The sequence below is a fragment of the Phocoena phocoena genome, chromosome 13, assembly GCF_963924675.1.
Source record: "Phocoena phocoena chromosome 13, mPhoPho1.1, whole genome shotgun sequence".
NCBI classification, from domain to species: Eukaryota; Metazoa; Chordata; class Mammalia; order Artiodactyla; family Phocoenidae; genus Phocoena; species Phocoena phocoena.
Window position 1 is genome coordinate 84,216,384 of NC_089231.1, and position 13,490 is coordinate 84,229,873.

Below are 13,490 nucleotides of genomic sequence, written 5' to 3' on the forward strand. Positions count from 1 at the left end.
ATATTAGTGCAAAAGTCTAAGAAAATGGATGAGGCAAGATGGGGGGTGGCTGCAGGAGGGGGACATGACTAGGTAAGTAAACAGAACTAGGAGAGAACACAAGCCCCCGAGACAGTACGCCAAAGACCTTGCATTTAGCAAAGGCAGGTCCCTCATGTAATGTTCAGTTTGCCAAAAAACCAAAATATGATTAGCTATAGGAATCATGGGGCCCATCGATTAAAAAACAAGCTGGCTTTCAAGGAAGGACAGTTTTTCCTAGTTGAGAGAAATTCCTCTTGGGGCCCCCTGGGGGACAGACAGCACGAGGCAGCGGGGGGGAGGGAAGCAGGGAAGCAGAACGGACGTCTCCCACCACAGCCCAAGAGCGGCCACACGGCCACGTCCAGTGAGGTTTCTTTGTGGGCCAGATAAACGTAGTCATCGTTTCACATGGACTTTGTGCACCGTGGATAAACTGAATTTTGAAAAGCGGGTCTCTTCCCACTCACTCTGCTTGATTGAATTTTGAGTGCCTCCTGACATCCCGATGCTACCTACGTTGTGTTGTTGCATTTTGTTTGTTTTTCTCGGGGCCGCACCGTGCGGCTTGTGGGATCCTAGTTCCCCAACAAGGGATTGAACCCAGGCCCTCGGCAGTGAAAGTGCAGATTCCCAACCACTGGACCTCTAGGGAATTCCTGGCTGTTGCATCTTCGCTCAGCATTCTTGCCCAGAGGAGTTTCAAATCTTCCTTCCCCTCTAAATCTACAAATCTAGTTCTATTTTTTCCTAATTCATATTAAACATGTAACAAATGACATAAGAAATCCCTCCCCCCAAGTACCACTGTTTGTATCGCACCGTGGAAACACTGGATTTCTCCCCCCTCTGCCTCTTTCTTTGATGTGGATCTCTGTGGGTTGAGGTGATTACACCCACTAGGAGTTGAAATTGTCTTTTTTTGTCAAAGAAAACGAAATACCCAACTGACTCATTGCAGAGATTCAGAAAGTCTTTCTATGGCAGTTAGTATAACTAGCTCTGGAAAGTTAACTTAAAATTTCCAAATGACAGGTAATTTAGCCTGATTTTGTGGGCTTTGTTAGGGTGATTTTGTACGCAAGAAGGGAAAAACTCTGGCAGTAGAACGGGGTGGAGGTGGGGGGAGCATACTATATGGTTTTGCCTTTTCTAAGCTTATACATTCATATATGCATTTGGGAAGTATTTATTGAGTGGCTACTGTGCTGGGCACTGGAGATACCAAGACAGTGCCCCTCGTCCAGTGGAGCTGTTGACTGAAAAAAAACAAAAAAACCTACAATCTGAAAGTTGAGAGTTTTATTTTATTTTTTTTGCCGTACGCGGGCCTCTCTCACTGTTGTGGCCTGTCCGGTTGCAGGCACAGGCTTCGGACGCGCAGGCTTAGCGGCCATGGCTCACGGGCCCAGCCGCTCCACGGCATGTGGGATCTTCCCGGATCGGGGCACGAGCCCGTGTCCCCTGCATCGGCAGGTGGACTCGCAACCACTGCGCCACCAGGGAAGTCCCGAGAATTCTGTTTTATTCGGGGATCTTACTGAGGACTACAGCTCTGGAAGGCAGCCTCTCAGCTGAGGAGCTGTTTGGAAGAGGTAAAGGAAGAGCCAGGAGTTTCTGTTTAAAAAAAAACAAGTAGTTGAACGTCAAAAGATTACTGCTAATCATAAAAAAACAGTCATCACAAATTAAGGATTTTAGTGCTTTTCTATGTATGGGAAGATGCAAGAGTCTGGGGTCATGGAAATTTTTCCTTTGACATGCATCTTAACTATGTAGGGTCAGTATCCTGTTTCTCTCCATTCTGAATCCCCGCAGGGTGAACGACTGGGGGCAGCTGCAGTGGCTGAGGGCTTGATGGCTGCAACATCCTCTGTTTACTGAAATGGCAGGCAACTTGTTTTGTCCAGAGTTTACATTTCCAGTGGGAGAAAACCCGCAATAAAGGAAGATAATGTCAGACAGTGGTAGGTGCTATGAAGAAAATAAAACAGGACTGTGGTGGAGTGGGGTGGTAGGGCTACTCCCGCTACTGGTCAGGAACAGCCCCTCAGAGGCAGGGACATTTGAGCTGAGACTTGTAGGAGCTAATTTTGAGGTCTGGGAGAAGGGTATTCTAGGCAGAGACAGGGGAAGGGTCAGCAAGTTCAAGTGCACCCACCTGGAAAGAGAAAGAAAGAAGGAGTAGGGGAGCAAAGGGAGCCCAGGGCAGGCAGGTGGAGACCAGGGCTTGTAGAAATCAGAGGCCAGACCCGCTGGGGTCTTGCTGGCCGTAGTGAAAAGTTTGGATTTTACTCCGAACGCGGTGGGAGAAGCCAGAGGATTTTCAGTAGGTTCACATGCCATTTTCGTCCTGCCAGAGATCTCTGTAGCTGCTGTGTGCAGGAGCGTATAAGGCAAGAGCAGCCTGGCATCAGACCCTGCTTTCTGGTCCGCACACAGGCCAGGACCCCAGAGAAAAGCCAGCGGCTGGAGCTAGCTGCAAACACCGCACAGGGTGTAATTCTGTTGATAGGAAATATCCTAACAGGCAGATCTATGGAGAAGAAGTTGTTTAGCGATTGCCCGGAGCTTGGGGACGGGAAGGGGATTGACTGCAGCCGAGCAGGAGGAATCCTTCTGGGGTTGATGGAAATATTCTAAAATTGATCGTGACGATGGCTGCACAACTTTGTAACTTTACTAAATATCACAAAATTGTATACTCTAGTCCGGTGAACTTTATGGCACGTAAACTCAGTAAAACTCCTTTTAAAAAGCTGTGAACAGCGGAGCGAGTGGCAGCTTTTGGTCGGAGTCCGGACAGGTTCCGTGACCCCCCGCGATGCCGCCGGGTTTGCGCCGTTTGGCCCCGCAGCCTGCGCTGCCGTCGTCCGCAACTCCGGGCGCCATTGCTCGGCCGGCGGGGTGGGTGGTGGTGGTGGGGGCAAGAGCGCGGAGGGGGGGGGGGGCGGAACCGGAACCGGCTGTAGCCAGGGGGCGGGGCCTCGAGGGCGGCTCTGGCTGCGCCTGGAGCGGCGTCCGCGGCGGCGGGACCGGGGCTGGTTGGTGCAGACCGGAGTCCCATGGTGCGGGGCTACGGCCAGGCCGCAGGAGAAGCCCGAGCTCCGGGCCGCCCCAGCTGACCGTGCGGGCCCGCGCGGCCCGGAGCCGTTGCCGCCCTTCGGGCCCCGCGGGGGCGCGGGCCGGCCAGCCATGGGGTCCCTGTTCCGGAGCGAGACCATGTGCCTGGCGCAGCTCTTCTTGCAGTCCGGCACGGCCTACGAGTGCCTCAGCGCCCTGGGCGAGAAGGGCCTGGTCCAGTTTCGAGACGTGAGTGTCGCCCGGGAGATGCGGGCCGCACCTGCCCGCGGAACTCCCGCATCGAGGCTTTCGCTCGGGCCTCCTTTCCGTGGGCGCCTGGGCGCCCATTTACCATACGGGGAAGCTGAGGTCCACTTTCCGGCCAGAACTTCCGCAGAGCGGGGCCCGAGCCGAGGGTCGCCGAATGTTTGGTCCGCGGCCGCCCAGGCCGGGTTAGTTAGGAACGCTCCGCGTCGTCTTCGTCCACTCGGGTCGTGCCATCTGATGCTTCGGAGCACCGACTCTGGGCCAGGCACTGGGCTAAGCGGGAGAACAAATCTGATAAGGCCTCTTGGAGCCCTTCTGGAACTTACGGGGCAGGGGGAACGTGAGAAATATTAAGCAAATGAATACGTAAACAGGAATATGTTTGCTATACAGAAAATAAAACGGGGGGATGAGATAGTGCCTCAGTTGGGGGTGGTCAGAGAGGTCTCTCTGAGGAAGTGTTCTTGGGCTGAGACCTGAATGGGCAGGAGCCGGCGCTGGGAAGATGTGGGGGAACAAGGTCCCAGGTGGAGGGAACTGGAAGAGCCAGGAGCCTGAACTGGGAATGAATTTGGCGTAAGCTCCTGAGGGGCGGGATTTTTGTCGTTTTTGGTCACCGATACCTGATGATGTACACAGCACTGCCTAGGAAGGAGTTGGAGTGCAGTCAGAATTTGTTGAATGAGACCTGTCTTCCCAGCAAGTAGTAATAAACCCTTGTTTATATATCTGTTTATTTATTGTTTGTCTCCACCGTGGACTGTCAGCCCCCCCGGGGTGTGGGGTAATGGCCTTGCCTGCCCTGTTTATTCCTGATTCCTGAGTACAGTCCCTGACTTTGTGGACACTAGTATGCCTTTGTGGAATGAATGAACAAGCTTTCATTGAGTGCTTGCTCTGTCGCAGACACTGAGTTTGGTGCTGGGGACTCAGGGGTGAGCAGGGTGGACAAAGTCCCTGTGTTTTTGTTGCTCACAATGTAGGAGAGACACACTGATTATGAACTGTGATAAGTGCCCTGAAGGAAAAGAGCAGTGTGAAAGGGAGATTATGAAGCAGGACCTTTGCTAATTGAACTGGAATTCACTTGGATGAACATTTTATTTCCTGGGACCCAGCTTTCATCTCCTCTGGTTTCCCTTCGTCTTTCTGAGGGCTCCTTAGTTTCAAGAGGGAACCACCCGTACCTAAGATCTGGTGTCGTTGATCCCTGGGTTGGCCTCACAAGGCAACTGCCAGGTCAGAGAGAAACTCCTGAGTGGGAGGTGAGGCTGCAGAGAAGGCCCAGCTCTTCCTGGTTCCTGGAGCCATTTGGGCTTCAGCACGCGGTGCCCACTTCGCTGGCAGGTGCTGCTGTGCTGAGCTGTGACTTCGTAGCACCCGAAAGATTCAGGAAACAGTTGTGAGAGAAATGGGCTTCCTTCTTTATAACAGGTAGATTTCTTCCATCCTGTTAGTACTCAGGCCAAGAGGCTTAAATCAAGCTTAAATCTGAGAGGTTTGAACAAACACCCTAATTACCGCAAAGGTGCAAGTTTCATTGAGTGCCATTACATTAGGTAGTAGGGGACACTTGGGATTCTTTTAAACTGAAAATTGGGGAAAGAAAAAGAAAGTGCAGTTCATCTTTTTCCAGAAGTAAAATAAAGCTGCCGTGTTAAAATGAGCTCTTCTTTGTGTGATGCTAGGTTTTCGGAGCTCAGGGGTGTGTGTGTGTGTGTCTGTCTGTCTGTCTTTGGGATGACTGTCAAGCAGCACCGGTGCTAGTGCAGAAAGCTCTGTCACCTGACACTTCTGCTCTTCTGGAATTTCTTCCTGACTTTGCGCTCACCAGGTGGGATCCCTGACGTCCGTCTTTTCTGATTTGCACAGGCTGGAGAGTTTCCGCCTTTCCTTTTAGTGATCCTTCTAAGGGAGAGGAGGCAGGGCAAGGGTTTCTGTAGTGACAGCCAAAGAGAAGACCTGGAAAAGAAAGGTTATTCAACTCACCAGTAGGACTCAGTGAAGGGCAAGTCCATCTCTCTTTTCTAAGGGTCTGGAATTTGAGGACAGCGTTCACCTTTTGTCCATTAGCTGCTGGAGTGGGAAGATGGGTGGCGTGCATACCAGTCACAACAGCACCAGGCAGCCTCTGCTGGTTTTTCTAGGTTAAATGTTAGTGTTAAAACGAATCTGCATTAAAATGTACTTCATAGGGCTTCCCTGGTGGCGCAGTGGATGAGAATCCGCCTGCCAGTGCAGGGGGCACAGGTTCGATCCGTGGTCTGGGAAGATCCCACATGCCGCGGAGCAACTAAGCCCGTGCGCCACAACTACTGAGCCTGCGCTCTAGAGCCTGCGAGCAACAACTACTGAGCCCGCGTGCTGCAATACTGAAGCCCGCGCGCCTAGAGCCTGTGCTCCGCAACAAGAGAAGCCACCGCGATGGGAAGCCCGCGCACCGCAACAGAGAGTAGCCCCCGCTCGCGGCAACTAGAGAAAACCTGCATACAGCAACAAAGACCCAACACAGCCAAAAATAAATAAATAAATAAATAAAAATGTACTTTATAGCGTTAGCCTGGAATTAAAGGTGCTGTTGCCTCCCTAAAAAGAAAATAGAAGCAAAATTTTATAAAAGAAACCATGCAACAGAAAAAAACAGTTAACGTACTGTGTAAGATGGTGACGGTGGATGTCAGATCCAATCGTGTGTGTTGTTGCCACAGAAATTTGCCTCTTCCTGAAGATTCTATATGTGGAACCATAGGGTCCAATTTGAGTTAGTGTTTGATATTGATGAAAAAGACAGTGAAACTGAGAAGTCATGTCATTAATAGACAGCTTTTGATGGGTAGCTTCCTCTGCTCATTCTTAGTTCTATTGAGATAGATTGTGTCTGAATCATTAGGACTCGAAAGTGGTTACTACTTTGGATTAATATGACTTCCAGAAATGAATGCGAATGTGACAAACAAGTGAAATTCAAATTTTTTTCTTCTGGTTAACTCTTTAAAAAAAATTTCCAAAAACTGAACAAGAACCAAGCCTTTGGGATAGACATTCTCAGGTTGTTCAAGCAGCTTCATGCCAAGCTGTTTCTAATTCTCCTTTTTGAGAGTGCCCAGTATAATGCTGCACGGAGTGAAGGTAAAATTCTTGCCCCAAATGCCTTTCAACATGAATGATTACTGTAATTTAAAAAATTGTGAAAGTAATATACGTCCATTGTGGGAAATTTGGGAAGCATGAGATACTAATTTCCATGATCCCATTACCTAGAAACAAACACTTTACCTTTTTGGTTCATATTGTCCAATCAAACATTATTTTTCTAATATTATTATTAATTTTTAAAAATAAATTTATTTATTTTTGGCTGCGTTGGGTCTTTGTTGCTCTGCGCGGGTTTCTCATTGCGGTGGCTTCTCTTGTTGCGGAGCATGGGCTCTAGGCGCGCAGGCTTCAGTAGCTGTGGCTCGGAGGCTCTAGGGCACAGGCTCAGTAGTTGTGGCGCACGGGCTTAGTTGCTCCGCAGCATGTGGGATCTTCCCGGACCGGGGCTTGAACCCGTGTCCCCTGCATTGGCAGGCGGATTCTTAATCACTGCGCCACCAGGGAATCCCTCTAGTAATATTTTAAAATGTATGTACATAGGTATTTTTAGATAATTGGAGCCACACTGATAATATCTTTAGTCTTTTTTCACACACAAATCATGCATGACTAATTTCCTCATTTTATTAAATATTGTTTTACAATTTTTTTATGGTTTTAAGCTTTATATGGTAAGATGTTTTTGTTTTAATAAATTTATTTATTTTTGGCTGTGTTGGGTCTTCGTTGCTGCGCACGGGCTTTCTCTAGTTGTGGCGAGCAGGGGCTACTCTTTGTTGCGGTGTGCGGGCTTCTTATCACGGTGGCTTCTCTTGTTGCGGAGCACGGGCTCTAGGTGCGCGGGCTTCAGTAGTTGTGGCACAGGGGCTCAGTAGTTGTGGCTCGTGGGCTCTAGAATGCAGGCTCAGTAGTTGTGGCTCGTGGGTTTAGTTGCTCCGCTGCATGCGGGATCTTGCCGGACCAGGGCTCAAACCTGTGTCCCCTGCATTGGCAGGAGGATTCTTAACCACTGCACCACCAGGGAAGTCCTGATAAGATGTTAAGTAAAAGGGAGAGTATATGGGAACAGTGAACTGTGGACCCATATTATAAACCAATGGTGGGACTTCCCTGGCGGTCCAGTGGTTAGGACTCGGCGCTTTCACTGCTGGGTCCGGGTTTGATCCCTGGTTGGGGAACTAAGATCTCAAAAGCCGTGTGGTCCAAAAAAACCCCCCAAAACCCCACCCATCAGACAAGATCATTTTGAAGCAAATCCCAGTTGTATAATTTCACTCATAAATATTTCAATAAGTATCTCTAAAAGGTAAGGACCCTAAAAAAATCATAACCACAATACCATTATCATACCTAAAAATTTTAATAATAATTTCTTAATATAATCAAATACCTCATCATTTAAAACATACTTTTTAATAAGTGCATAGTAATCAGTTATATTACCGAACCATAATTTTTATCCAACTTTATTGATGTATATCATAAAATTCTCCCATTTCAAGTGTACAATTCATTGGTTTTTAGAAAATTTTCTGAGTAGCACGTCCATTGCCACAATCCAGTTTTAGGCCGTCACGTCATCCCAATAAGGTCCCTTATGCTCATTTACAGGTCATCCCCCTCCCTACCCCAAGACCCAGGCAATCACTAACCTACTTTCTGCCTCTAGGTTTTCCTTTCTTGGACATTTCATAGAAATGGAGTCACACAATATGTGGTCTTCTGTGTCTTTCATTTACATCATGTTTCTGAACATCCTCTGTGCTGTTGTTTTGTCAGTTTGTTCCTTTTTACTGCTGAGTAGTGTTCCCCAGTGTGGATGTAGACTGTGATTTCTTTAACCAGTTTTCCACTGTTACGCATTTTTTCTCTATCCCTGAGGTGGATGCTCTTTTAGATACATTTTGGTCCGTATCCATAGTTTGTTCCTTTAGGTTGAATTTCTTCAGGGGGTATTTCTGGGCCAGAGGATACTTTTCAGGCTTTTTTTTTTGGTGACAGTTGCCAAATCGCTTTCCAGAAAAGGTGTGTCAGTTTATACTCCTATTCAGTAGTATACAAGGATGTGCTTCCCCCCAAACCCTTGACTATCATATTTTATTTATAAAATCAAGTTTATTTTTAAATTGTAGAAAATTCAAAGCAAAATTTTCATCTTTTTCTCAGCTGAACCAGAATGTAAGTTCTTTCCAAAGAAAATTTGTTGGTGAGGTGAAGAGGTGTGAAGAACTGGAGCGAATATTGGGTAAGTTTATTTTAATAACTTAAATAATTATTGTTATATAAGTAAACCTTGTTCACTTTAGAAAAATTAGAAAATCTAGACAAGTAGAAAGGAAAAAAGAAGTCATCCATATTCTCACCATTCATGTATTCACTATTATGTAGGTTTATATAATTTTTTACTGTTCATCTATAAAAGTAAGGATTTACATACATAATGGTCAGGTTATTTTGTTATTAGCTTTGTTTCTCATTTGATGGTACTTTAACATCTTTTCATGTCAATAAACAGATTGACTCATCATTGTTTATAATGGTTGCATAGTATTTTATGGTATTAATGTGCTATAATTTATTTACCAATCCCTTGTAATCTATTATAACTTAAAAACATTGTATACACATTAATAGATTACTTAAAATTATATCAGAGAACAGGGGAGGTAGGAAATGGCAGATACATTGGTTATAATTTCCTTTTTTTCAGGGCTTCCTTTGCAGAGATCAGCGTTCTCTGACTGTTAACCATTAAAACTCAGCCGTAAAACCTTTAACTAAATCTTAGCCTAAAATAAAATAGTCTTTATCAATTCAAACCTTGAAATTCTGACTGAAATAGAGAGGGGGGAACGATGCCAGTAATTGTCTAAAGTACCAAATTTGTTTTTAGAGGGATGAACAGAAAAACCTGGAAGTGAGAGTGTTGAGGAGGGGAGAGAAGATGACTTTTGGAATGATTTCTAATAGCAGTTAATTATTGTGGATTTTATATTTTTTAATTGGGGATTTTTAAGATCGAAAGAAACCTGTTAGTCATCTGAAGTCTAGTCGTCTGCATATTGTTTGAGGTCCCAGTTATTTGTGTGGATCATGTAGGGTAGGGTGATACCACATCCCCATCCTTGCCATATATATAAGTCATTGGACAGGTCGTATATTTGGAATGAGTTTTCAAAGGCGGGGCAGGAGTGACAACACATTAGACTTGTCCAGGACTTCCTGTAGCTTAGACTATTTCAAAAAGAATGCAGACTTAAAAAGAAAATGAACTCTCAAGTAAATTTAGGTATAAAAAATAGGTTAAAAAAATTTACATCCATTTCCAGAAAGCTGTTAAACCCAGTGCTTCCTTTGCTATCTTATGGGTAAGACATCATCGCTTTTCTTCCTCCCTTCTCCCTTCCTCCTTCCCTTTCTCCCTTTCTTCCTTCCTTCCTTTCTTTCTTTCTCTTTTTCTTTCTCTTTCTAATAAAATAACTAGTTAACATTTCTCCAAAATATTATATCTGGTAATGACTTTACCAGGTATTATGACTTTTATCCTAAGGAAAAGAACGCTTCATGGAATTGAAAATGTAAACTAAAGAAATTAAGTTTTTTTTGGCTGGTTCATTATTAGTTTCATGAATCTAGTTTTTAATGTAAGTAGAGAAGGCAGTGTAAGTTGCTCTAAGTTAAAACATCACGGCTAACTGGGGACTCAGGAGAACCTGACTTTCTGTCCTGTGGTCTCCTCCTTATAGAGGAGACTGATAGAGGATGTGTTTTTCCTGATGGATGTGTATTTCCTCCTAATGGTGTCTGCAGGGAGGTTGCACTGACGTCTCTGGTGGGGACGATTATAGGTCCATCATTGGATTATTCCTGCACTTCCAAGTGTGTCCTTAACCTTCTGCTTCCTATACAGGTGCAGAGGCAACTGTGACTCCAAAGTTCTTTAACTAGAGTTTTAGAAATGAAGGACGTGGGGAATTTCAGAAAATGTGTATCCAGGTTACTGTTTGTTTTGTCACTGCACGCTGATCTCTCTAGGCAGCATTGTTTTGCAGATCTTTGGAAACAAGGCTGCAAAAGGCATCCTGTCAGTCAGTTGGGACAGGCAAGATTTTATGCATTTAGACATTAGTTTTTAGATGACCTGGGAAAGGTTGGGATGTAAAATGTTCTCACTGAAATGTGCTGTAGTAAGTTTTTGAGTCTAATTTGTTTAACTTTTATTTCCACAGCATATTTGGTGCAGGAAATTAATAGAGCTGATATTCCCCTCCCTGAGGGAGAGACCAGTCCTCCTGCACCACCCCTGAAACAAGTGCTTGAAATGCAGGTAACTGGTTTCTGAAGAAGCAGTTTTAGGTCACTAACCTCAGAGACTGCTTATTCACTTACTTTATATTGTCTTGTGCTTTTCTGCCTTTCTTCTCAAAACCGTGGAATGAAAAGCAAAAGACCGTATTATGGTTAATTCTCAGTGACAGGTTATATGTGATAAATTTTAACTGGAATTCGGTTTTCTTTTAAAATGTAAGACAGGGCTTCCCTGGTGGTGCAGTGGTTAAGAATCCACCTGCCAATGCAGGGGACACGGGTTCAAGCCCTGGTCCGGGAAGATCCCACATGCTGTGGAGCAACTAAGCCCTGCGCCACAACTACTGAGCCTGCGCTGTAGAGCCCGTGTGCCACAACTACTGAGCCTGTGCTCTAGAGCCTCCGAGCCACAGCTACTGAAGCCCGCGCGCCTAGGGCTTGTGCTGCACAACAAGGGAAACCACCATGAGAAGCCTGCGCACAGCAACGAAGAGTAGCCCCCGCTCGCTGCAACTAGAGAAAGCCCGTGCGCAGCAGTGAAGACCCAACGCAGCCAAAAATAACAATAAATTAAAAAAATATATATATTAGAAAAAAAAAATGTAAGACAGGTGGTATGGAACAGAGACTAACAAGAGTTAGGTTGTGAGATCTGGGCTCATGTGATGTGACCTCCGGGCCTGTGCAGGCCTTAGCAAGCCTCTCCTGCTGCAAGTCATGGAGGCTTCAGGCCTGTGCCCTTCGCATTCTCCCCAGTTCACCCTGACCCTTCCCCCTCTAACTTTCAGAAGCTCGTGTGAAGGTGCCAGGTGGTTCCCCAGGGGCAGCAAATGAGATTCCTTCTTCTGGAGTCCCCCACCACCGTGAGAGCACAGGCTTGTACATTAGCATCCCCCCTTTCCCCCCATGAATTATCTCCTGAGGTTTTGCTCTAGTCATCTGATAATTCATCACACTGGGAAATAGACTAGAGCCCTTCACAGCTCTTCTAAAACAATTGGTACTGTATAATTAGGACCGTTCCATTGCTGGCTGCTCTGTTTGTTTTTCTGGGAGGATGTCATTTAACAGTTGGTGTATGAATGGACTCTAGAGAGAACTGTACAGTCAGATGAGAGCAGTCATCTGGTTTGGCCTGTCTGGTGTGTTGCTTTTGATGTAATTACACATGTAGTGATTACCGGCTGCTTATCGTCTATATAAGGCAGAACACAAGTACTGAATGTAGCGTGTCAGGTGATTTGTCTGAATACCGTGGGTTGTTTTACAGATTTCTGCTTCTATCATTTTAATACTTAAGGATTGTTAAGGATGCTTGGTATATAACTAATTGTTAAAGAAGATTTGTTCTCAAGTATCTTTATGCTTAATTAATTGTGTTAAGTGAAGCTGCATAGAAACTCTTAAGCTAGAGACCAGGAATAATATGTTTGGGAAAGATTACCTAAAATTTTTCTGTGTTGCGAATAAAAGGAAATGTAGTCTTGAAAAAGGAAAACTCTTTGGTGTATTGGTAATGGATAAGCAGATGGAGGGAAACCAGAAGAAATGACAGGACCTGCGATTAGAGATTGGGTCCAGCCGTAGGGCACTCATAGTCATCACGGCATCTGCGTGCTTGCCATCACAGGTACCTGAATTAATATGAAGCAGCAGATGATGGACTTTAAAAACCTGTGCGTGGGGCTTCCCTGGTGGCGCAGTGGTTGAGAGTCCGCCTGCCAATGCAGGGGACACGGGTTCGTGCCCCGGTCCGGGAAGATCCCACATGCTGCGGAGTGGCTGGGTCCGTGAGCCACAGTTGCTGAACCCGCGCGTCCGGAGTCTGTGCTCCGCAACGGGAGAGGCCACAACAGTGAGAGACCCGCATACCGCAAAAAAAAAAAAAAAACAAAAAACCTGTGGCTGTTTTCATATCCCTATCAAACTCTCATACATTATGGCTTTTTAAAACCTCTACTAGTTCTGGGGTACTGTGAAAAGCGTATTAGAACCAGACTTGGAACTAACCCTGCTGCCGTTTCATTTCAGGAGCAGTTGCAGAAGCTGGAGGCTGAGCTGAGGGAGGTCACGAAGAACAAGGAGAGGCTGAGGAAGAACCTTCTGGAGCTGACCGAGTACACCCACGTGCTGCGAGTGAGCAAGGCCTTCGTCAGGCGCGACGTGCAGGTGCTGGCGATGCTCGGGAGGAAGTGCATTTCTTCCTTTCTTTCTTTTGGTTGCGCCACGCGGCACGCAGGTTCTTAGTTCCCTGACCAGGGATCAAACCCGTGCCCCCTGTAGTGGAAGCGTGGAGTCTTCACCACTGGGCCACCAGGGAAGTCCCAGAAGTATATTTCTTTTATAAAATTCTCATTCCCGTAAAGTTTCGGGTTTTGTTATCAACTCCTGTAGAGGTGTTGCTTTTTAAAAGAGATAGAGGGACTTCCTCATTGGAAAAGATACTCCTTACTCAACAAGGAATAGCCCCCGCCCGCCGCAACTAGAGAAAGCCTGCGCACAGCAATGAAGACCCAACGCAGCTAAAAATTAAAAAAAAAAAAAAAAAAAAAAGAGATACATTTTAAAAAAATGAGATACATTTTGATCTTACCTTTATCTTTCAATTGGATTATATGACATTAAAAGAAGCTTTAAGCCTCTTCTTTGTTGTTTGGTTTTAAACATAACCACTTCCTATTCATGAAATGCTTTCGTTTGCAGTTGAAAAAATCTTATGATCATGAGAAAAAATT

General features: G+C 45.7%; 1 protein-coding gene across 1 annotated transcript in view; it reads left to right on the forward strand.

Moving 5' to 3' along the window:
- Window positions 1–3,216: 3,216 nt before the first annotated feature.
- Window positions 3,217–13,490, forward strand: part of ATP6V0A2 (ATPase H+ transporting V0 subunit a2) — a 36,086-nt gene continuing 25,812 nt past the window's right edge. The window contains exons 1-4 of the mRNA XM_065889275.1: window positions 3,217–3,333; window positions 8,614–8,692; window positions 10,677–10,774; window positions 12,787–12,924. Coding sequence (XP_065745347.1) covers window positions 3,217–3,333; window positions 8,614–8,692; window positions 10,677–10,774; window positions 12,787–12,924 — 432 coding nt within the window. The remainder of the gene's footprint in view (window positions 3,334–8,613; window positions 8,693–10,676; window positions 10,775–12,786; window positions 12,925–13,490) is intronic.